This window comes from Carex rostrata, chromosome 4 (assembly GCF_964058835.1).
Source record: "Carex rostrata chromosome 4, lpCarRost1.2, whole genome shotgun sequence".
In the NCBI taxonomy this organism is placed as follows: domain Eukaryota; kingdom Viridiplantae; phylum Streptophyta; class Magnoliopsida; order Poales; family Cyperaceae; genus Carex; species Carex rostrata.
In genome coordinates this window covers 5,958,765-5,981,730 of record NC_135921.1, presented here as the reverse complement: position 1 = coordinate 5,981,730, position 22,966 = coordinate 5,958,765, and the positions used below count along the sequence as shown (strand labels likewise).

At 33.3% G+C, this 22,966-nt stretch overlaps 2 protein-coding genes across 2 annotated transcripts; both read left to right on the top strand.

Annotated features, from left to right (window-relative positions):
* The first annotated feature begins 549 nt into the window (after positions 1 to 549).
* Positions 550 to 5,697, top strand: LOC144553193 (subtilisin-like protease SBT5.3). The gene is made up of 12 exons (XM_078301293.1): positions 550 to 623; positions 880 to 989; positions 1,669 to 1,766; positions 1,874 to 2,029; positions 2,248 to 2,356; positions 2,630 to 2,856; positions 3,053 to 3,364; positions 3,656 to 3,749; positions 4,018 to 4,266; positions 4,452 to 4,566; positions 4,748 to 4,989; positions 5,134 to 5,697. The coding sequence occupies exons 1-12, from the start codon at positions 552 to 554 to the stop codon at positions 5,645 to 5,647; spliced, it is 2,298 nt and encodes a 765-aa protein (XP_078157419.1). The 5' UTR covers positions 550 to 551; the 3' UTR covers positions 5,648 to 5,697.
* A 2,967-nt stretch (positions 5,698 to 8,664) lies between these two features.
* On the top strand, positions 8,665 to 20,253 carry LOC144553192 (subtilisin-like protease SBT5.3). The gene is made up of 17 exons (XM_078301292.1): positions 8,665 to 9,087; positions 11,547 to 11,839; positions 11,921 to 12,106; positions 12,199 to 12,312; positions 13,427 to 13,493; positions 13,659 to 13,757; positions 13,854 to 13,928; positions 15,590 to 15,699; positions 15,926 to 16,023; positions 16,260 to 16,424; positions 16,547 to 16,655; positions 16,785 to 17,319; positions 17,416 to 17,507; positions 18,147 to 18,395; positions 18,645 to 18,759; positions 18,988 to 19,201; positions 19,484 to 20,253. Exons 1-17 carry the CDS (start codon positions 8,665 to 8,667, stop codon positions 20,029 to 20,031), a joined length of 3,492 nt encoding a protein of 1,163 aa, XP_078157418.1. The 3' UTR covers positions 20,032 to 20,253.
* The last annotated feature ends 2,713 nt before the right edge of the window (positions 20,254 to 22,966 follow it).

The window sequence follows — 22,966 nt, the reverse complement described above, 5'->3', positions numbered from 1 at the left end:
CAAAAGTAGCCCATTCTATTTTCTATTATTTCTTTTGCCCAAGTATTTTATTCCTAAATCCCAAAAAGGGAAAAAAAGAGAGAAAACAGTACTTTGTTTAGCAATGTGCAATTTAGCCATTTTTTTTTATTAAGAGACACTAATTAAGAACGTTAAATTCTATTTTTTTTCATTTTTTATGTTTGAGAAAATTTGCAAATTTAGTCTATAGCTTCTAATAAAACCAGAAAAGTTAAATTGCAATTTTTGATAACCTAATTCTAAACAATAACACATAGAAAATCAAATTTTAGATTGTAACATTAATTTAAATAAAATAATGTATGCCAAGTGTTAAACATGACCAGGATTATAATTTTAAGTATGTTTTTAAAAATAAATTTGTAAAGAATAAACCAAGAAGTTCATATCTAGATTTTTAGGTCTTTTTTTAAAATTGTACTCATAGGACTATTAATGGATGCACTTTGCATATAAAAAGGAAGGAAGCTTGAAAGAGTGACAAACACACACAGAGAAAGAAACAGAGACAAGAAACAGAGAGAGAAAGGATGGAGGGAAGAAAGCTATTTTTTCTTGCTTGGATTTTGATTTCCACTTTACATGTTGCAGCTATAAAGAAGGTATGATATCCCAACCTGTTTTTGTGTTTATTTGTTAAATATGTTAGTTATTTCATTTTGTTTATGTCAAAAACAATCAAGAATCATACAAATCTTGTTAGTTTTCTCAAGAGAAACAATGATTTACGGTAACCAGTAACTTACAATATGGAATATACACTGTTTTATTTAAACAAATTATATGATGTTTTTTTCTCTTTAATTAACATTTTCATTTTCTCTCTGACATTTGCAACTTTTGTTGATGCAATTATAGTCATATATTGTGTATCTGGGAAATCATGCACATGGTAGCGATGCGACTATTGAAGACTATGAGAGAGCAACAAATTCCCACTACAACCTCCTTGGATCATACCTTGGGAGGTATTAAAAATTTCAATATTTCATTGTTACTGACACCAGCAATATATCAGCTTGAGGTTATAAGAGTTTCTGGATTGGTGAATGTTCTCAAAATGTTATATTGTTAATGCAAGTAACAATTAAATTTTTTTTTTTTTGAAGGTCAGGTAGCAATTACTACTGACAGATGCATTGAACTAAAAAGTGTTATACATTATTATTTACAAAGCCAGCCCCTAACTAATTACAGAAACTCAGTATTTATCAATAAATCTCAGAAATACAATGTGAAGAGGACAGCGATAAAAATTGAGAACGCAGAAGCACAGTTGCTTGCTTCCTTGCGGATTATGGTTGTTAGATGACCGTGAGCCACTGTTCCAATTAAAAATTAATGGAGTATCTCAAACAATTACTAAAACTGTTCCAATTAAAATAGGGAAACATCAATAGATTATAAGAGCAACATCATTAATAGTATAAAAATTAAATATATTGTTTTGTTGATGCATCATAAGCATGTGATTCAATTGCAGCTGATATAATGGTAATTTTATTCTTTTAGTATAAGAATATCATTAAGACAATTAAAATTAATGCTTCATTAATTATCATGCAATACAAATAAATTCTTTATTACTTGTCCTTAAAATTATTTTGATGTCCAAAGTTAACTGAAGGTTTGAATGTAAATATGCAGTGAAGAGGAAGCCCGTGATGCGATATTTTATTCCTACACGAAACACATAAATGGCTTTGCTGCTCGCTTGGAAGAGAAACAAGCTAAAGAAATTGCAAGTATGATTAAAAAATTTCTTCATCAATTTGAAAGAATTATAAAGCAATCCAAACTTATTATTAATTGAGAGAACACATCTTATATTGTGTTTTTTGTGTTGATGCAGAGCACCCAGACGTCGTATCAGTATTTCCAAACAAGATATATAAATTACATACGACCCGATCATGGAGTTTTGTTGACATGGACAACAACATGCTTAAGGAAAGTGTACCAATTTCAGACCTTGGCCGTAATGTTATCATTGCAACTCTTGATTCCGGTAATTCTGTCGAACTTAATGATTTAATTAACTCAATAAATAAATTACTGACTCAAACATATGAAGGAATGGGTTACAATAATTGAATTAACTGACTGATATATTTTGTTTTTGACATATTGAAATCAATTTAATGGCTCACAATTGAAATAACTGACTGATATATTTTGTTTTTAACATATTGAAATTGGTTTAATGGCTTAAAATTGAATTATAAGGTGTCTGGCCGGAATCAAAGAGCTTCAGCGATGAAGGAATGGGTCCAGTTCCTTCAAAATGGAGAGGATACTGTCAAAACAACACCAAAGAAGGTGTCCCTTGCAATAGGTGAAACAATTATGAGTTTTTAGTTTACAGAGTTCACTGAGTTTTTGTTTAGGTGGAACATAATTCATGCCAAATCAAAATTATCATGTTAACAAAAAAAGAAAAAACCTTCTATGAAAAGCCAAAACAATTATGATATTGAGGTTATTATAATTCAAATAAAATATCGTACATATTAATGTCACATCCATACAAATTATTGGACTGTTTTTGTAATTTTAAGGTGCTTAAACTAATGATACAAACCAAAAATTTCTTATTTGTGCTTGACAGGAAGCTAATAGGTGCAATATACTTCAACAAAGGCATAAATGATTTATATCCAGACCAAAACCGTACCAACTCTACACGTGATGAAGAGGGACACGGTTCGCACACCCTCTCAACTGCAGCTGGCTCATTTGTTCCAGGTGTTAACTACTTTGGCTATGCCAATGGCACTGCACGAGGCGGGTCTCCTCGTGCGCATATTGCTGCCTACAAAGTGTGTTGGGCTGAAGGTACGAAAATATTTTTTGATGCAAACAAACTATCATTTTTATTGTATAGAAAATGATTTCCAGAAATTTAAAGATAAAATATAACCATATCTGTAATTGACATCCTTTTTGGTTAAAAGTTAAAACCATGCGTAATAGAAATATGTGTCTGACTACATATAATAAAACTCTTCTCTTTTTATATTTTGTGCAGTAGGTTGTAGCAGTGCTGATATCTTGGCAGGCTTTGATGCTGCACTGCATGACAATGTTGACATAATATCAGTATCTCTTGGAGGGGGCTCAGCATTCATTGGAGGGACAGAGTTTTTGGATGATCCAATTGCACTTGGATCGTTGCATGCAGTTTCTAGGGGTGTTACAGTGGTTTGCTCAGCTGGAAATTCAGGACCAGATGCTAATTCAGTTAGCAATGTGGCTCCGTGGGTTATTACTGTTGGAGCGAGCACGATAGATCGGGACTTCCCAAGTTATCTTAAACTTGGTAACAAGCAGATAATAAAGGCATGTTTATTATGATAGTTTCTTGAGTTGATTTAGTCATTTCTATTTTTATAAATATTTATTGAGTAGATATTTCCCTTTTTTATTATACAAATTATACCCAAAAATCAGTTTAAACCATAATTTTTATATTTTATTTTCTTGGTTAATAGAACAAGCTTAGTTTAGAGCTCACCGATTTCATAAAATTAAAAGAACGTGCTTTCGCATGAATTATCTCAATTAATACTTAATAGTGACTCAATATATAGTGATGTGATGACCTTCTATTTATTTATTAATATCATGTAGGGAGCAAGTATGGAATCAAAGTCTCTACCACAGAACAAGATGTACCCGTTGATCAACAGCTCAGATGCTGCAGCCCCTGGACTAAATGTAACTATGGCGTAAGTATACCGTTGTTTCCTTGCCTTACTAGTGTTTTCTTCGGCAACTTTTTTCTCTATCCTGTTTTTAAGCTTCGATTACCTTACACCTATAAATTAGTTAGTCATGTTTATGATGATTTTGAAGTACGAATATATAGAATATATATCTAGGTACTTATTAATTATTTATCACTTTTAACAAGTTGCATGATCCTATATTTGAATTTTATCCAAAAAGAATAGTATAAGCATATAAAGTGTTTTTTTTTTTTTTTTTTTTTTTCAGTCAAATATGCAATACAAGTTCACTTGATCCTGAAAAGGTGAAGGGAAAGATTGTAGTCTGCATGCGTGACATGGAAGTAACCAGAGTAGTAAAAGGGATGACCGTTAAAGATGCCGGTGGTGCAGGAATGATCTTAGTCAACAACGAATATTGGGGGGACGTACTCTATGCTGACCCGCACGTGCTCCCCGCCACCATGATTTCTTACAATGATAGCTTCGCGCTTTTCTCCTACATGAACTCTACCAAGTAAAGTCATTTTCTAACATTTCATATTCCCTGCAATTTATCTTCATAGCACTTTTTTTCTCATAATTTATCTTGAAATTAATCCATGGCATCTATGATCCTGTAATTAAAGTTCTCAACTTCAATCAATATAACAAATCTATTTGACTTCAAGTTGATTGGGATCTCTTTTACTGTCACCGCAGGAAGCCTCTAGCTAATATTTCACCACGACAAACAAGAATTGGCCCCGAACAGGCACCGATGATGGCGGCTTTCTCATCTCGAGGACCTAGTTTTGTTACTCCAGAAATCTTAAAGGTCACACCTGAAGATCTTATCTTTTGTTTGCCTACAATAAATTGTTTACTTTCTATCTAGCCAAAGATTGTTGCTGTCTCATAATTCAGTTAACAAATAATGGAATGTAACATTATAATTTATAAATACTTGTACCTATTGCATGTTCTTATTATGTTGTGTGTATATATAATTTTTGCAGCCGGATGTGACGGCACCAGGAGTGAACATACTAGCAGCATTCTCCGAGCTTGTTAGCACGACAGGAGTCCCGGAGGACACACGTCGTTCCCCATATGCCTTTCTGTCTGGCACATCCATGTCGTGCCCGCATGTTTCTGGCGTAGCAGGCCTCTTGAAGTCGGCAAACCCTGGTTGGAGCCCTTCAGTTATCAAATCAGCTATCATGACTACTGGTATGATTAAATATACATTAAATTACTTGTTTGTTCCATGATTATATTGTTCTACATACTTTTGTAAGTATACATTATACCTTATCTATATATTATGTTCTATTAAAACTGACAACAACCTTTGTGTCTAATTTTTAGCAAGAACCAAGGATAACAAAAACATGACAATGAGAGATCTCTCCACTGGCAATGAAGCCACCCCATTTGCATATGGTAACGGCCATATAAGACCCAACAATGCAGCTAATCCCGGTCTAGTCTATGACACCACTGTGGAAGACTACCTCAAATTTCTATGCACGTTGGGTTTCAATTCAACCTACCTTAGCAGCTTCACAAAGAAACCCTTCACTTGTCCGTCAGAACCCATGAAGCTTGAGGATCTCAACTATCCTTCAATTTCTGTTGGTGCTCTTAATAAAACAATTGTTGTAACTCGGAGACTGAAGAACGTGGGGCCACCTGGTACTTATAAAGTTCGAGTGGAAGCTCCTCCAAGGGTTCAAGTTGCAGTGCTTCCTCGTGAACTTACCTTTACCAAGGTCGGAGAAGAGAAGACTTATCGTGTTGCAATGATGTCTCGGATCAAAGAGAAAAGACAGCAGGGAATTAAATTTGGGAGATTGATGTGGTCCGATGGCAAGCATCACGTTAGGAGCGCAATGGTGATTAATGTGGTTGCTTGATTGAATTAGTCAAGATAATCCAAATAGGATGTTTTAGTTTTAGCTAGTTTTGTTTTAGAAGAGCTCTTTAGAGTTTATGTTTTACTTTAAGTTGTTATGTTAGTGTTGTTCCCTTTTGTCAAACTCTAAAATCAAAATTAGGTATCTTATGAGCTCAATAGAATTTATATTTTTCCTTTTACTTTTATACTGTTGTTCTCTTTTGTCAAACGAATCCTATCTTTTTCTCCACCAACAAATGCTAGGCATTCTCAAAATAAGACTGCTTAATTTAAAATTTATTTTCATTTAACCACAGTGAATACTGGATTTTGGTTGATTCGAGTGTGTCGTCATAAATTAAATAATATATATATTTATACAACTCTAATACGCTAATACTAGCATAATAAACATATATACAACACATCTATTCATGACATTCGGGGAACTACATGAGCTAAGAAAGGCTTACACCAAAATTAAATTATTATTTCCCTTAAATAGTACGTAAAATCACCTTATAAAAGCCTTGTAAATTGAACGGCTCTTAAACTATAAGGCCATCATTCGATTTTGTTTTAATTAGTATGAAGAGCTTGTAAAAATACACCGATGTGAATCAATTTTGGATGTTAATTTTGCAACTTATTGATTCACATATAAACAAAATAAAAAAAGTAATATTTTTATGTGCATGTAGAGAAAATAATATTGATCATACCTAACAATTTTATTTTGATATATAATTTTTAAAAATTTTGTTATTAGAAAATAAAAAAGTGAAGGCACAATGAAAGAACAAAATATGAAAGCATTTGAACCTTCTCATTGTCAATTGATATTAAGAGAAGTTTTGTCAATTGTGGGATATAGAAGTGTAAAATATCAGCTGTGCGTGAGAGAGAGAGAGAGTAAAATTAAGGTAACAAGTGTATAATTTTTAAATATAAAATTCAAAAAAGATGTCACTAGTTTTATTCATAATAATTTTATACACATTTTTTAAAGTTACAATGATATATAAAAGTAAATGAATAAACCTATCAATTAGTTTGGACTTTCACTAGTGAAGAATCCACAATTAGTGTCGCCTCATTAGTGTCGGCTAAACATTAAAGACTGACACTAATAACTTAGTGTCGGCTAATTTTAATCACCCGACACTAATATGGTGCATTTAGTGTCGGCTCTTACTTATTATCCGATACTAAAACTTAGTGTCGGCTGATTATTAACAGCCGACACTAAAAATGGTACAATTCGTGTCGGTTAATTATATAGAGCTGACACTAAGTATTAGTATCAGGTAAAATTTAACAGCCGACACTAATTGTTGGTTGTTAGTGGCGGTTGATATTATTAGCCAACACTAAGTGTTAGTATCAGGTAATTAGAACAGCCGACACTAATAATATAATTTATATCTGCTTCTCGCTAGGTTTTAAGATAAACAGAAACAAACCCAAACCACGCTGAGCTCTCTCAACTGTTGTCTCTGTACGCGAATCACTGCGATTTTTTCATTTTCTGCACTTTGGCTAGGTTTTAAGATGAACAGAAACGAGCCACGCCGAGCTCTCTCTCAACTATTGTCTCTATAAGCGAATCACTGAGATCTTTTCATTTTCTGCACTTCGATTTCTCTCCACTGCATTTTCTGCATTGTAAGTTCGACTTTGTATATATTTTGATGATTAGGAACAATTTTGTATGATGAGCCAAATATAATTGGTTTTCACTTCTAAACCTTGGACCTTCCTCAAACATTTTCCACTGCTTGGTGTTAATTATTGATTCATATGGGGTATATTCTGAGGTAATTGAGTTGATGCGTAATAGTTAATACAAAGTGCTGAACTTTGAAATAAAAAGATGAGTGAGTCTATGGTACTATGCATATTACGATTTGACCCGTAATACGGTTCAATATTCGACTTTTCAAAATCTTAGTGGTCAATCCGAACCGTTCATGTTGTTCTCCATATTAATATGTGTTTGGAGACCAAATTGTACATTTTTTACTATTTTTTAAGATATTTAGAAAATCACTTGATCTGAAATTTCTGGACCATCCAAAAACATTGATTTTCAATAAATATAAAAAAATAGTAAAAAAAAATTTCAAAAAATATAAAATGTGGTCTCCAAACACATATTAATATGTAGAAGAAGATGAACGGTTCGGATTGACCACTAAGATTTTGAAAAGTCGAATATTGAACCGTATTACGGGTCAAATCGTAATATGCATAGTATCATAGACTCACTCTAAAAAAATTATGCAAAGTGCAGGGACCATAATGAATCATTTGAGAAAAATAGCAACTTCCCTTTGTCCCTTAGGTATTAAAATTGTACTTAGTTTTAAAAAATTAGATGAAAATTCTGATAATTGAATAAAAATATACATATTGTTTGTTTTACTAACAACAAATTAATTACAAAATTTCAATTTTAGGAGATTTATAAAAGAAATTGGTGCTATAATTTTGAGAGATTTGGTACGACGATCTCGATCTTCATGTCACTCGATCCGGCATCCCAAAACATTGTAAGTATAATATGAAACTCATGTTTAATTTTGGTGCATGAATGTGTATTATGATAAATGTATGTATAGTTGGTAGGTATGGAGCTAATTAAAGTATTGTCTTATGAGCCATAACTGAATTATTAATGCCTTTAGGTCATGATACCCGTTCAAAATTAATCCAATAGGGATTAATTTTGAATAGTCCCCGTTTTGGGACTGCTCTTTGAATATTTTGTCTCAATTAGGATGTGAGCCCGTGTTAGTCGCGTTTAGTATTTAAGAAAATTTCGGCAGCATTTCCCCTTAGTTCCCCGAGTATTCGGGGAACTAAGGGGAAATGCTGCCGAAATTTTCTTAAATACTAAACGCGACTAACACGGGCTCACTATGGAGACAAAGTATTCAAAGAGTGGGATAGGATTGTAAACCGGCCCTGTATAAGCACTAAATTCAACATTTGACCCTAAATAAAATAGTTAATTGTGTTTTCATATAATTGCAGATGGACCGCAGTTGGATGTATATGGCATCACGTGTTTCAGATGAATATTTGACAGGTGTGGATGAATTTATAAAAGTTGCTATGGAAGACATGACAAATAATGGGAATGTGAAGATGGCGTGTCCTTGTCGTGATTGTAACAATAACCAGAAATGGTCTAATCCCATCCAAGTGAGGAATCATTTAATCCGTCGTGGGTTTAAGCAAGATTATACGCATTGGATATGGCATGGCGAGAGTTTGGAAACCGGCATAGGTACTGGTACTGGTACTGGTAGTAGGAACCAGGAAGACCATAATTACAATAGCGGAAGTGATCTGCAAGGTGATATACATGATGATATGGTTGAAGAAGAATGTGTTAATTTTGATCAAATGTTACGTGATTTAGAAGATGATTTTGGTAATGATAAGCAATATGATGTATTTGAGAATTTGTATGAAGATTCTAAAAAATGTTTGTATCCTGGTTGTACTAAATTTACAAAATTGCAAGGTGTATTGAAATTGTATAATATAAAAGCATCTAATGGCTGGAGTGATAAAAGTTTTACTGCGTTATTAGAAGTATTAAGAGAAATGTTGCCGGATGGAAACGAAATACCATGTAATGTTTACGAAGCGAAGAAAATGTTGTGTCCAGTAGATTTGGAAATTCAAAGAATACATGCATGCCCAAATGATTGTATATTATATAGAAATAAGTATGCAGATCTTGATGAGTGTCCAAAATGTGGTACATCACGTTACACAAGAAAGAAAGTAACCAATAATAACAGTGATGATTCTAAATTGAAAAAAGGGTCTCCCGCAAAAACATTGTGGTACCTCCCTGTGATACCAAGATTCAAACGTTTGTTCGCAAATGCTAAAGAAGCAAAATTATTGCGTTGGCATGCCGAAGACCGGAAAAAAGATGGAAAATTACGGCACCCCGCTGATTCTCCTCAGTGGAGAAATATCGACAGAAAGTTTGACTTTGGTGGTGATTGCAGAAACCTAAAGCTTGGGTTCAGTACAGATGGAATGAACCCGCATAGTAGCATGAGCAGTAAGCATAGTAGTTGGCCGGGTCTATTATGCATTTACAATCTTCCACCTTGGTTATGTATGAAACGCAAGTACATCATGCTGACCTTACTGATATCAGGACCCAAACAACCCGGAAATGACATAGATGTATATCTAGCACCGTTGATAGAGGACCTACAACAATTGTGGTTACCAGGAGTCACTACTACAAAAAAGGAGATTGTACACGGACATAAATGGAGGAGCTACACGGATTTCTTGCCGTGTATGATGTGAGGGTGTAGAAATCATTGTAAACAGCCGTGTACAATTCCTTACCGAGCTACACAGATTATTACATAAATAGCCGTGTACGATTATTAGTTCTACACGGACGTTGAACTAAATATCCGTGTACAATTCCTTGCCAGTGTCGCTCTCCATTACCGAGCTACACGAATTATTACATAAACAGCCGTGTACAATTCCTCTTTCTGCACGGACTTTTAGCTAAATATTTGTGTAGCTCTCTTATATTATTATTTTATTTGGTTGTGCCGAAATAGTATCTCGGCCCGACAATTTTCACAAGTTTTTAATCAATATGCAAATAAAATAATTTTTTTTTCTTGTGCCAAGATGAGAATTGGGCACTCTATTGAAAAATATCAATTTTTTTTTCCTTGTGCCGAGATGAGTATTGGGCACTCTTTATCAATTTTTTTCTACACTGTGCCGAGAATATGGAGGAAGTCTTGTGAGTGATAGTTTAGTTTATAGAAATATGGCACTATGCCGAGAATTATTTTCTACACTATGCCGAGAATTTTTTTCTACACTGCGTCGAGAATTTTCCTTGTGCCGAGAATTTTTCCTTGTGCCGAGATGAGAATTCGGCACCCTTTTCTTGTGATTTTACGGCTAAGTGCATGTGAGAGTAATAGGTTCCTGCAATAAAATCAACTTAATATAAATCATGGAATAGATGACCCTTTTGTATTATTAGTTGTTTGTTCCTAATATTAGAGTAAGATAGAGAGGAGAAATACAAATTAACAGAAAATTAGAGGAAGAAAAGAGAAATATATATATATATATACATGACTAACCTTAGAGGAGAAATACAAATTAACTTTAAAGATCTCAGATCCAGCCTCCTTGTGTGCAGAAATCAGACCGCAAGAGAGAGAGAGTATTAATTGATCAAAACGGCGCTAGAAGGAGAAGACATTTTATATAACCAAAACCCTAAAAAAACCTTTCTACACGGCTCTTTATTAAATGTCGGTGTAGCTCTCTCAAGGCTTTCTACACTGTTATTTAAACAATGTGCAGTGTACAATTCCTACCTTTCTACACGGTTCTTTAATAAATATCCGTGTAGCTCTATCAAGGATTTATACACTGTTATTTAAACAACAATCCGTGTACAATGCCTACCTTTCTACACGGTTCTTTAATCAATAGCCGTGTAGCTCTTTCGAGGTTTTCTACACTGTTATTTAAACAATAATCCGTGTACAATTCCTAATAAAATGTCCGTGTAGCTCTCTCAAGGTTTTCTACACTGATTCTTTAATAAATATCCGTGTATAAATCCCACAGTTATTTCGAACTTTCAAAAAAACCTATTTTGTACACAGTTTTTATATAAAATTGTCAAATTCGTGTACAATGTGCAGTGTACAATGACCATTTCTGTAGTAGTGAGTGCAGATGTTCGATGCATATAGCAAAGAAAATTTCACCTTACGGGCTATGAGTGCAGATGTTCGATACAATTCCGTAACAGATCAAGTTATTATCTTTCTTATTTTCATTCCGTAACAGATCAAGTTATTATCTTTCTTATTTTCATTTTCTAATTGCAGGAACCAAGCAAAGAGTCACAAGTTCCCACAAGTGGGAAGTCAGTTCGTAGTGATGGGTTTCAAGAAAGAGATCGATACAAGGGGTTTCAGGGTATAAATTTTGATCTGCTGGGTCCTATCTTCAAGAATCTACGTGATCGGTTTGTGAAGCAAGTAGGCAACGCATTCCAAATCGATCCACCAATTGACCTTTTCAATAGCGAGGACCTCATTTCTGTTCATGCAGATGATTTGAAGACTTTGATTACACCAGAGACAATGCTTGTTGGACCAATTTTGCAGATCTTCATGATGTGAGTTAATAATTGTAATAGGTTCAAAATTTACTAGTAATTCAAATTTACTAATAATGACATTTCTGTCTTTATTTACAGGTATGCTCATAAATACTACAAGGATGAATATCCCAATGAGCTCGTTGGTTTCATGGACCCCAGGAAAACATGTGGCCAATTTTTGAAGGGTGATGATCATGACAAACAATTTGTCGAGGATTACATAACAGCAACATTGAAAGAAAATAGGGACAAAAAGATTATATTCTTACCGTATCATGAGGAGTGAGTTATCTAACTCTCTATTTATATAATTTCTTCCATTTCTGTCATTTTGTAGAAATTAAATATTATAGCATGTTTTACATCATATGCAGTGTCCATTGGATATTGCTTGTGCTGATGCCAAGAGAGAGCACGTTTTATGTGTTTGATTCCATGAGTGTCAAATGCCCGAAAAAAGTTTACTTGATCATCAAAGCACTTGAGGGGTAAGTTTTTGAAACCGCTAAGTATAATTGTAAATCATGCGCTCTTTTTTCTATTTCCATATTTTTCTTATTTAAAAACTTACTGCCCTCATATCTGTGACGGCATATACCAACTGATATTATACTCCTTAATATTTACCTTATTTCTCAAGTCTTAATGACATTTAATCTTCAAATAAAAAGGAACCTTTTCATATTGTTTATTTCCTGCACATGACTTGAAAGCTATCTAGAAAATTGTATATAAGTTTGATCAAAATTTTGTTCTCATTTAATCAAATGAGAAGGATTATAATTATCTCCACAATAATAAATTTTGGGCGAAAATTTGTTCTCATTTAATGGCAATGTTGTTCTCATTTTGCAAAAAAGAAAAGGAGATTGTGTCCAGTGGAATACTGGTTGGAATCCTCTTGCTGGTACGCTACTGGTGCTGTTGCGCCAAGTACCCAGCTTTGTCAGTAATTCACTTGAGACAATTATTCACTTTAGTCTACGTGTATTAGACATATCTAACTTTCTAATGGAACGAAGATGAGTTTTATTTGTACAAGGGTTGTATATAAAAGAGTAAAAGACGCAAGAACATTAATGTGCATGATTCAAACTTATTGACAGTGTGTGACATGCAGCACGTTCTATTTTAGTTGCCATTGGATCCTCATCAAGGTCGTAATTTATATAATTCAAATAATTAATTTTTTGTCATCATTTTGAATATCTTCTATCTTTCATCAGGTTACTTAATTCATATATTATATTTGATGAGGCACGTATGAAAATGACCTAATTCAATTTTAATTTCAAGGCTTATTAATTCATGTTACATGTTTCTTTTCTGTTGTGTTTTATTAAAAATTATTTTCGTTTTTTATATTGTGGGAGGGAGAAAAAAGAAAAGAAAGGAAGGGAATAACTTAGAAGAAGTGGAAGGGAGGGAAAATGAGGGGAGAACTGGGGCCACAACGTCATTTTGTTAATAATTTTAGAGAATGGGTATTTTGTTTGATCATTTTGGAAAGAAGGGCATTTTATCAAATTTCCCTTCAAATTCTCGTGCAACCCATAAAGTATCGAATTTATGCGCTCTCACAATTGAATTCTTTTCTAACAGCCCATTCCTAACGGATTCATGTACCGGAGGACCTGGAAAAACTAGGTGGAAACGTTCAAATGTTAAGGTAAAGCAGCTCTGTTTTTGCATTTTTTAGGACTAAACTGTAATTAATTCAAATTTGTTCATGGAAAAGAGATGACATGAATAATTCATATCTTTCGACTTCATATATGTTTGTATCTTTCGACATTTTGGATAGTGTTCTAATTTGAATTTTTTTTTAATGCAGTGCCCACAACAAGTTGGAGGTTGGGAATGTGGATATTATGTCATGCTATTCATGTATGACATAATAACTCGATTCCTTGATATTTTTCCGAATCTCACGGTATGTGCATATTTTTTTTTGTGCAAAGTATGCATAATTAATTTATCTTGCTTCAAAAATATGAAATTTTGATCTTTTATCATTTCAAAAATGCAGCACTTCCCCAAAAAGTACACCGGAACAAACATCGAATACATGCGAACATTGTGGGGTAAATTTTTCTTGAAGGAAGTATTAGGAGTTCAAAGTAAATCAATTTAGGAAGTGTTATTTTGTACTATTTGGTGAACTTTGTAATTTAAACAGGCTTAATTTTAGGATGTGTTATTTGAGATGTTTAATTTAGGATCTGTTATTTCATATGTTTATATAGGCCAGCAAAAACATATGGTAGCTGGCCAAATCTAAAAATTTATTTAAAAAAAAAAAAAAACAAATAGTGTCGGATATCTATTTATAGCCCGACACTAATAAATGTTGGTATCGCTTCTGTTCAAACCTCGGCCGACACTAATACAAACTTTGGCCGACACTAATTCTTGGGCCAGCAGTCGATATAATGATTTAGTGTCGGCTCATTATTAATAAACCGACACTAATTAATATTAGTGTCGGCTCATTATTAATTATCCGACACTAATACGTATTAGTGTCGGCTCATTAATAATGAGCCGACACTAATATTAATTAGTGTCGGTTTATTAATAATGAGCCGACACTAATTCTTAACCTTTAGTGTCGGTCGTTTCTATGTATTAGTATCAGTCCGATTAGTGTTCGCCGGTAATCCGCCACTAATACTCAAAAACAGCTGACACTAATTCCATGATCTCCACTAGTGTTTCTTAATTAATAACCCTGAATTCCAATTTATAATTAATAACACGTGAGAGATACCACATTACAAAAATAGTCAACAAATTACATTAGAAAACAGAGACAGAGAAGCTACACTGCAACATATGATATCAAAATTTAGACCATAGCATCAACAAAACAATTTTCATATCGTCTAAGGTATAAGAAAAGTAAAAATATGATGTGAATTACCAAAAATTACTAAAACTGTAACTTTGAAAGAACTTCTAAATATAAATTGTAGATAGATGTATTGCAAAATATTGCAAATTTCATATATAGACAAAATGGGTATATATGACTATTAATATGTGCCACCAGATTATAAAATTAACAAAGAAAATCTGAGGGGGAAATAAAACACACACATAAACATAATCACAAAACAAATAAATTGAGTGACAAAAGAATGAATAAGGAAAGGAACCTGATCCTGACTATAATTTGTATTTTGATTTTCACAAATATACAAGTTTCAGCTTCAAAGAAGGCAAGAGATGTATATATCATTTGTGTATATTAATATTCATGGTTCTGGTTTCTGCTTTTTTATCTTTCTCCATAACAATGGATTTTTTTTTTATAAATTTTTAGCCACGTATGATTTTCTTTTTTCTTTTTGTAGAGTAATAACTTCTTTTCCCTGTATCTCTTATGGAATTTGTGTAGTTTTCTGATATTTGAACTTCTAAAATGAATCATATGTGGTGTTCTTGTTTCTGGAACACAATTACACTAATAATTTCAGTACAAATCAACCAAAATAATGTTAAATTTGTTTACATTGTAACAATCAAATACCAGAACACCAAAATAATTACTTTGCATGTTTATTTCGTCAAGAGAAAACAGAACATATCTGCACATTGTTTTCCGTAATGAGCGTATAATTTTGATTTCTTTTCTTATTAATTTACTGTCATTTTCAAATCAAGCTTAATTGAGGATACTACATTCTGGTATATAGATCTGTATATAGTAATCTGGTATGGCTATGTCTTATGACCTTGCTACATTTATTGATGAAATTGTAGTCATATATTGTATATCTCGGATCGCCTCAACACGGTAGTGATGAGACTATTAAAGATTACGAACGGGCAGAGAATTCACACTACAAACTTCTGGGATCATATTTAGGGAGGTACCAATTTTTCAATATTAATTGTCACCAACAGTAATTAAGGATCAGAGTAAAAATGACAAGTCTCAAATACCAGCATATTGTCGCTTAAGATTGTAGCAGAAACTAAATTTGTGCAATAGGAATTTATGATTAAAATGCATCACCAACAAAATTATTTATTATGTTTTGTTGTTATTTTTTTTTTATTGTTATGTATAATCAAGATTTGAATGTTAATAAACAGCGAGGAGAAAGCACGTGATGCGGTAATTTATTCCTACACGAAGAGCATAAATGGTTTTGCTGCTAACTTAGAAGAGAATGATGCTGAGCAAATTGCAAGTAAATTCCCAAAAAAACAAAAAAAAAAATATCTGTTTCATTATTGAGATTTCATTATTGAGAATGATGCTGAGCATAGGTTAAAACAGAAGGTTGTGACTTGTGAGGTGTATAAAACAAAACATATCAATGCAATGCTTATTATATATATATATATATATATATATATATATTACAAGAAGATGCTACTTTTGCATGCTTTAGTAATCATATGTTGTGTTTCTGTGTTTAACCAGAGCATCCAGATGTATTATCAGTATATCCAAACAAGATCTACAAGCTGCATACAACCCGATCATGGAATTTTCTCGACATAAACAGCGGCACACATGGTCAAAGAGGATCTAATTCAGCACAAGCTCAGATCGGCCAGAATACTATCGTTGCAACTCTTGATACTGGTAATTTAATTAGTTAGACCAAATATTATCTGTTCTTTTCTTAAAGACAAATTTATAATGATTTGGATCATATTTGATTTCTACATATTAGAATTTAATTTAATTCCTTCTATATGACTAAGGTGTGTGGCCAGAATCAAAGAGCTTTAGTGACGAAGGAATGGGTCCAGTTCCTTCAAAATGGAGAGGATACTGTGAAAACAGCACCGGAGATGGGATTCCATGCAACAAGTACATATATTCCATCTTGTCTTAAATGATGCAATCTACAGAGTTTAATTTGGTTGAAATATCTATTTAATTTACTACAACTATATAGTAAATGATGCAATCTACACAGTCCATGTGTGTGCATGACAGGAAGCTAATCGGTGCAAGGTACTTCAACAAAGGCATTCTTGCATCAAAGCCACATCTAAATCTCATGAATACTGCACGTGACACTGACGGACACGGTTCACACACTCTTTCAACCGCAGCTGGCGGGTATGTGCCAGGTGCTAATAGCTTTGAATATGCCAATGGTACTGCTAGAGGTGGTGCTCCTGGTGCACATGTGGCAGTATACAAAGTGTGTTGGGATGTAGGTTGCAGCTTTGATGACGTCCTGGCAGGTTTTGACGCTGCAATTTATGATAATGTCGACATAATATCAGTATCTCTTGGAGGGGGACCAGAATTCTCAGGAGGAACAGCATTTTTGGATAATATTATAATGCTTGGATCGTTGCATGCGGTTGCTAAGGGAATTACAGTGGTGTGCTCGGCTGGAAATGATGGACCAGGTAATCAAACAGTTGGCAATGTAGCACCATGGATGATTACGGTTGCGGCGAGCACAGTAGATCGAGATTTTCCAAGTTCCCTTACACTAGGTAACCAGCAGATAATAAAGGTATGCTTTATTGTTCTTCTTTTGTTCCTCGATCTTTTTTTATCAATTTAGTCTTCTGACATTTTTCTTTTTTTGCTTATTCGTAACATAATATAGGGAGCAAGTCAAGAGACACAATCTCTACCACAGAACCAGTTGTATCCATTGATCAATGGCTGGGATGCCACCGCCCCCAATAAAACTCTTGCGTAAGTCGATATCAATTTGATTCAGTTTCTCTTCACTTTTTGATCGGATGGCTTTTACAAGTAGCATATTTTTCTCTCTTCATTTAAAAGGTATATATGTATTTGATAGATGTATTGATCTACAATATAAATAGTTCTTAAAATAATACAATCATTTGTGTTCCTCTTTTGAATTATCGTGCAATTAATTAATCTTATTGTTAACACTTGACACTTTTCGTGGAGGAAAAAACTCATTTATGACAGTACTCCATCGCGAATAGAAAAAGCAGAACAATGACGGTACTCTGTCGCGAAAAGTCACTTTTTTATCCTCGCGAAAAGTGTCTCATTCTTGTTGTGGTTTATCATTGTATATGTCTTCTATTTATTTTAAAAAAAAATTGTGCTCAATATTTTCTTAATACAAAATACTTTTGGTAGAAATTATCTTAATTTAGAAATTATATCTTCATTCAGAATATATTTCGTCCGGAAAAAAACTACCAAAGTTTAAATAAATATCTGAGTTATTTAACCATTATATATGGCATTATCAATAATAACCATTATGGCACTATCAATAAATAATAATTATTTGATTCATCCATATGGGATTAACTAAATTACATGAACTATGTACTTGATCTATTTTTTTAGTGCATTTTGCAATACAAGTTCACTTGACCCGGAAAAGGTGAAGGGAAAGATTGTAATCTGCATGCTTAGCGACTATATATCTCGAATAGTTGCCGGGATTACGGTCAAAGATGCAGGTGGTGCCGGCATGGTGTTAGTCACCAACCAATATTGGGGGAACAGGCTCTTCCCCGATCCTCACGTGCTCCCCGCCACCACGATTACTTACAAGGATGGCTTCACACTTTTCTCCTATATGAACTCTACCAAGTAAAGCTATTTAATTAATTTCAGGCATTTCATATTTCATCCAACAATAAAGAAGAATTAAAAGAAAGAATCTTAATTAGTTGCATATCCCTTTCCAAAAGGTTATCTTTAAATTAGTGTCTCCACTCTGCAAATGTTTGTTTGTCTTCTTAATTAACTTAGAATTTCTAATAGACATGTCTTTCTTATTTTAAGTAGCATAATTCTTCTCCTATTTATTAATTTTTTTTTTCTGTTATTTGACTGCAGAAATCCTCTGGGTAATATTTCACCATCAACAACAAGAATTGGCGTCAAAAATTCTCCAACCATGGCCGATTTCTCATCTCGAGGACCTATTTACCCGATGCCAGAAATATTGAAGGTTATATTTGACACTTTTTCTTTTGATTTTTTTTCTTTCATTCTCCCCCATAAGGTTAATTACAATATGAAAATTTCCCAATGTCTACATCTTAATTTACTTACAAAAAGTTGTCACTTTACTACCCTTCAAAAGAACATATTATGAAATTATCTCATATATAACTTAATTATCATATGATGAAATATATCCGGTGTATTGTCATCTTGTTTTATATATATTTATCAGCCGGATGTAACAGCACCAGGGGTGGATATTTTAGCTGCATTTACCGAGTTTAAAAGCCCGACGGATTTCGATGGTGACACACGGCGTAGCCCATATTTGTTTCTAAGTGGCACATCCATGTCATGCCCACATGTTTCCGGTGTAGCGGCAACTCTCAAGTCGGCACATCCTGATTGGAGCTTCACAGCTATAAAATCAGCTATCATGACTACTGGTAAGAACAAATTAATATGCATTCAAATTACTGGCTTGTTCCAAGATTGTTCCAACATATATAAGTGCTCTAACTATATAGGTAGTTTAATAAATTTAAAGAACATTTATAGATGCTTCAAATCTTTAGCACCAAAATCACCAACGTTTAACACATTTTAACTTGTACTTCACTTTAATTTGCAATGCATTGTATCTATTATGTACGATCAAACGTATTCATGCAGTAAATTGCACATATTATGTTTGAAGCTAATAATAAAGTGTGTGTCTACATATTCAGCTAGTACAAAGGATAACATGAACATGCCAATAAGGGACTACAATGGAATCAAAGCAACTCCATTTGCATACGGCAACGGTCAAATAAGACCAACCCTTGCAGCGGATCCCGGCCTAGTCTATGATAACACAATTGAAGACTATCTCAATTTTCTATGCACATTAGGTTTCAATGCAACCTTCCTTAGAAGCTTCACAAGCAACCTTAATTTTGTGTGCCCATCAAAACCCATGAGACTTGAGGATTTTAATTATCCTTCAATTTCTATTGCTGCACTTAATCGAACAATTGTTGTGACTCGGAGAGTAAAGAATGTGGGTAAACCCGGTGCATATTCAGTTCGTGTCGAAGCTCCTCCTCGGGTTGCTATTGAGGTCAAACCTCCGGTACTTGCCTTTTCACGTGTCGGAGAAGAGAAGGTTTTTAGCATTGCATTCATGTCTCGGATCAAAGACAAAAATGAGAAAGGTTTTAAATTTGGAAGATTGATTTGGTCTGATGGCAACCATGAGGTTAGGAGCTCAATAGTGGTAAATGTGGTTGCTTGAAAAATTATTAGATATATATGTAAACGAAATATATAGGAGGCTTCAGTTTTAGCTAGCTAGTACTTGCGTGCATTTTTTTTTTTCATTTACTTTGTTTTATTTTGATTGCTTAATAAATTATATTTTTTTAATTTTTTATTTCTTAAACATAAAAGTATAATTGCTTTCAGCATGTTGCAATCTTATCTGTGTTTTTCGTACGTGGAGCAATCCATGTTTCTTTAATTTTACATTTCTATTTCAAATTTTATTTTATTTGCTTTCGTGGGTTCTTGCACAAAAATTTCGTAGTTCGTGATTCGATTTGAGTTTGATTCAGAAAAAGTTTGTAATTAATTTGATTCAAAATTAGTTCGTTCTGAAACAAATCAAATAAATTCGGTTCAAAATTTATTCAAACTCAAACTCAAACTAGGTATAGTTTGTTCAAAATTGGTTCGTGAATTTAGATTGCAGGAGCCAAACTATATCAGAGCTCAAAATTGTTAATATAATGGTAACTTATAATAGGAAAATGCTTCAGTAGCGTAACAAATTAACGATGGAAATAAGTTTCATTTGACTAGGTCCATGCTGTGATTTTAATAAATCCAACAGCATAAAATGTAACGGAATTTTGGGCTGGCCATAATTTATTAGTGTGAATTTGTGAAAGGTAAAAGGTAAAAAGAAACTGCGTGAATTTTGTTCCAAGTGAAAAAAATTAATGCATAAACTACCGGTGACTGTCAAAAGAAATCCTTATTTTGTGATTCGATTGACTTCAATTCAATTCGAAAAAAAATCACAATTAATTCATTTGATTTGATTGAAGTTTGTTCTGAAACAAATCAAACCAGTTTAGTTCGAATCTTATTCAAACTCAAACTCACACTGGAGTAAGTTTGATATGGTTCAATTCGTTTGCAGCCGGTTCATAATAATTAAATTGTTATTCTCTTAAATCATGTATTGGAAGTTACGGGTCATGGTGGGTGGGTGTGTGGGTGTGCGCGCGCGCGTAGTGATTGCTGTGTTCCCAACACCGGTATCCATTCATAATGGAAAAAAAAATAACTTTAAAAATATAGAAGTTAATTAGCAATAAAATTTTAATTCGTCGAATTGAACATTTCAGATGAACTTTTGAATCTCAAATAAGCAAGAATATCGATCGGAGTTATCTATCGGTGCTATGCATAATATCATATACATACTTAATCTACACACACTCACATGTGATGAAAGAAAACAGAGTAATAAAATCATGGGCGAAATCAGACTTTCGAACTATGGAGTTAATCATATAAAATTTTTGTGTTGAGAATGCGAATCATATTTACAGTTTCTTGACATTTTACTAAAAATTATATAGAAAATTATATATAAATTAAAAAGTAAAAAATAGAGATCAATTGATCCCCATACCCTCTTTTTTGCCTCTGCCTCTGAATAAGATAACATGAGAACTAGAACTGTATATTCAGCACTGCAACCATTTTAAATCTCAAAAATAGTATTCGTGAGTTATATAATTAAGAGAGAGAGAGAGAGAGAGAGAGAGTCCAAGGACTGTTGTATACTCATTCCATGAATGAAATTGCATTAATGTCAATTTTGGAGAAAAGAAATGTATGAAACAATTGTTGTAAAACAAGACTCCATGGAATTATGCTTCCTTAGCATTTTCCATATTTCAAATTAATCTAGTAATAATTATGAACCGCATAAATGAGTCTACGGTACTTGCAAATTGTATAACGAAAGTTAACTACCTAAAGCAATGTGTTGCTTTTGTCGTACGTATTACAATTTGAGAAATTGGTTTGAATAAGAATAAACAAGAAATTGTTAATTAACGTTGAGAAAAGAATAAGAGGTTGGACCTCTCCATTTCATTGTACGTAGAATATCCTTAATAATAGCAGCAGTAAGAAAAGTTTGCCTCATCTATTTCAAAACAGAGGAAACCATGTTTTTCTTTTTCAGTTTTACATGTGATTAAATAGGACAAGTTTGGCATGTTGTGTGCCCTTCAATAGATCTTTGGTTTTTGTCACTTCCCAATCATATGTTGAATTAATTAATTGATGCAAAATTTGTTGTTGTTATGCATTTTGTTTTTGAAGAAATTTTCTTTTAGAATTGAGATGGGGGGTGGGTTCAACGAATCACATCCTCTCAAAAAGGGAATATTTTACTATTAGTGGATTCAGACTGTTCTTTTTAACTTGTCACGGATCTCAAAGTCAAATAATATTGTCTCCTGTGCTAGTCCGAATCTCAAACTAGCTGAGATTAAATCTCAAACCATATAGTGAGATCCTCTACAGTACCTGAGAGGAGCTAGATCCGGGTTTCAATGGACATAAAGGCCAAATTTTGATATGGATTGAATGATTTCAATCAAATGTTAGACAAAATTTGATCTAATGCCCATCGAACCTCTTCTCTTTTCCTCCTTGACAATGTCCTTTGCGATCTATCTATGTTGGTTTTTGGAAAGGAGTATTATTTTTCTAACATAATTATTATGTTGTGGTAGGTGGTGCTGATATGGAAATTGATATTTTTATTTTTATTTTGCATTACTATATGGAAATTTATATTTTGATTCATCTTATCTGGTGCAAATTTATCTATGAAGACCCTCATGGTGCTCTGTCTGCATGATAGCGGCATTCTTTCGTGGAATCCACATTGTAATCTGATTTGGTAGTCGAAGTATAAGTCCTGTTTTAAAATCATATCTGCCTCTAATTTCGCCGAAAGAAACAATCATTTTTGGGGTCAATTGTTTAAATGTACGTCAAAATAACTTGATAAATTCTTTGAATAGTTGTTCCTTGTATATAACTCAGTTTTGATCCTTCACCTTTTATATTTCTTTTTAGAGTTGAGCTACATTATTTCGGAAAGAGAAGTCTCTATTTTATTTCCGCTCTATATTGTACAA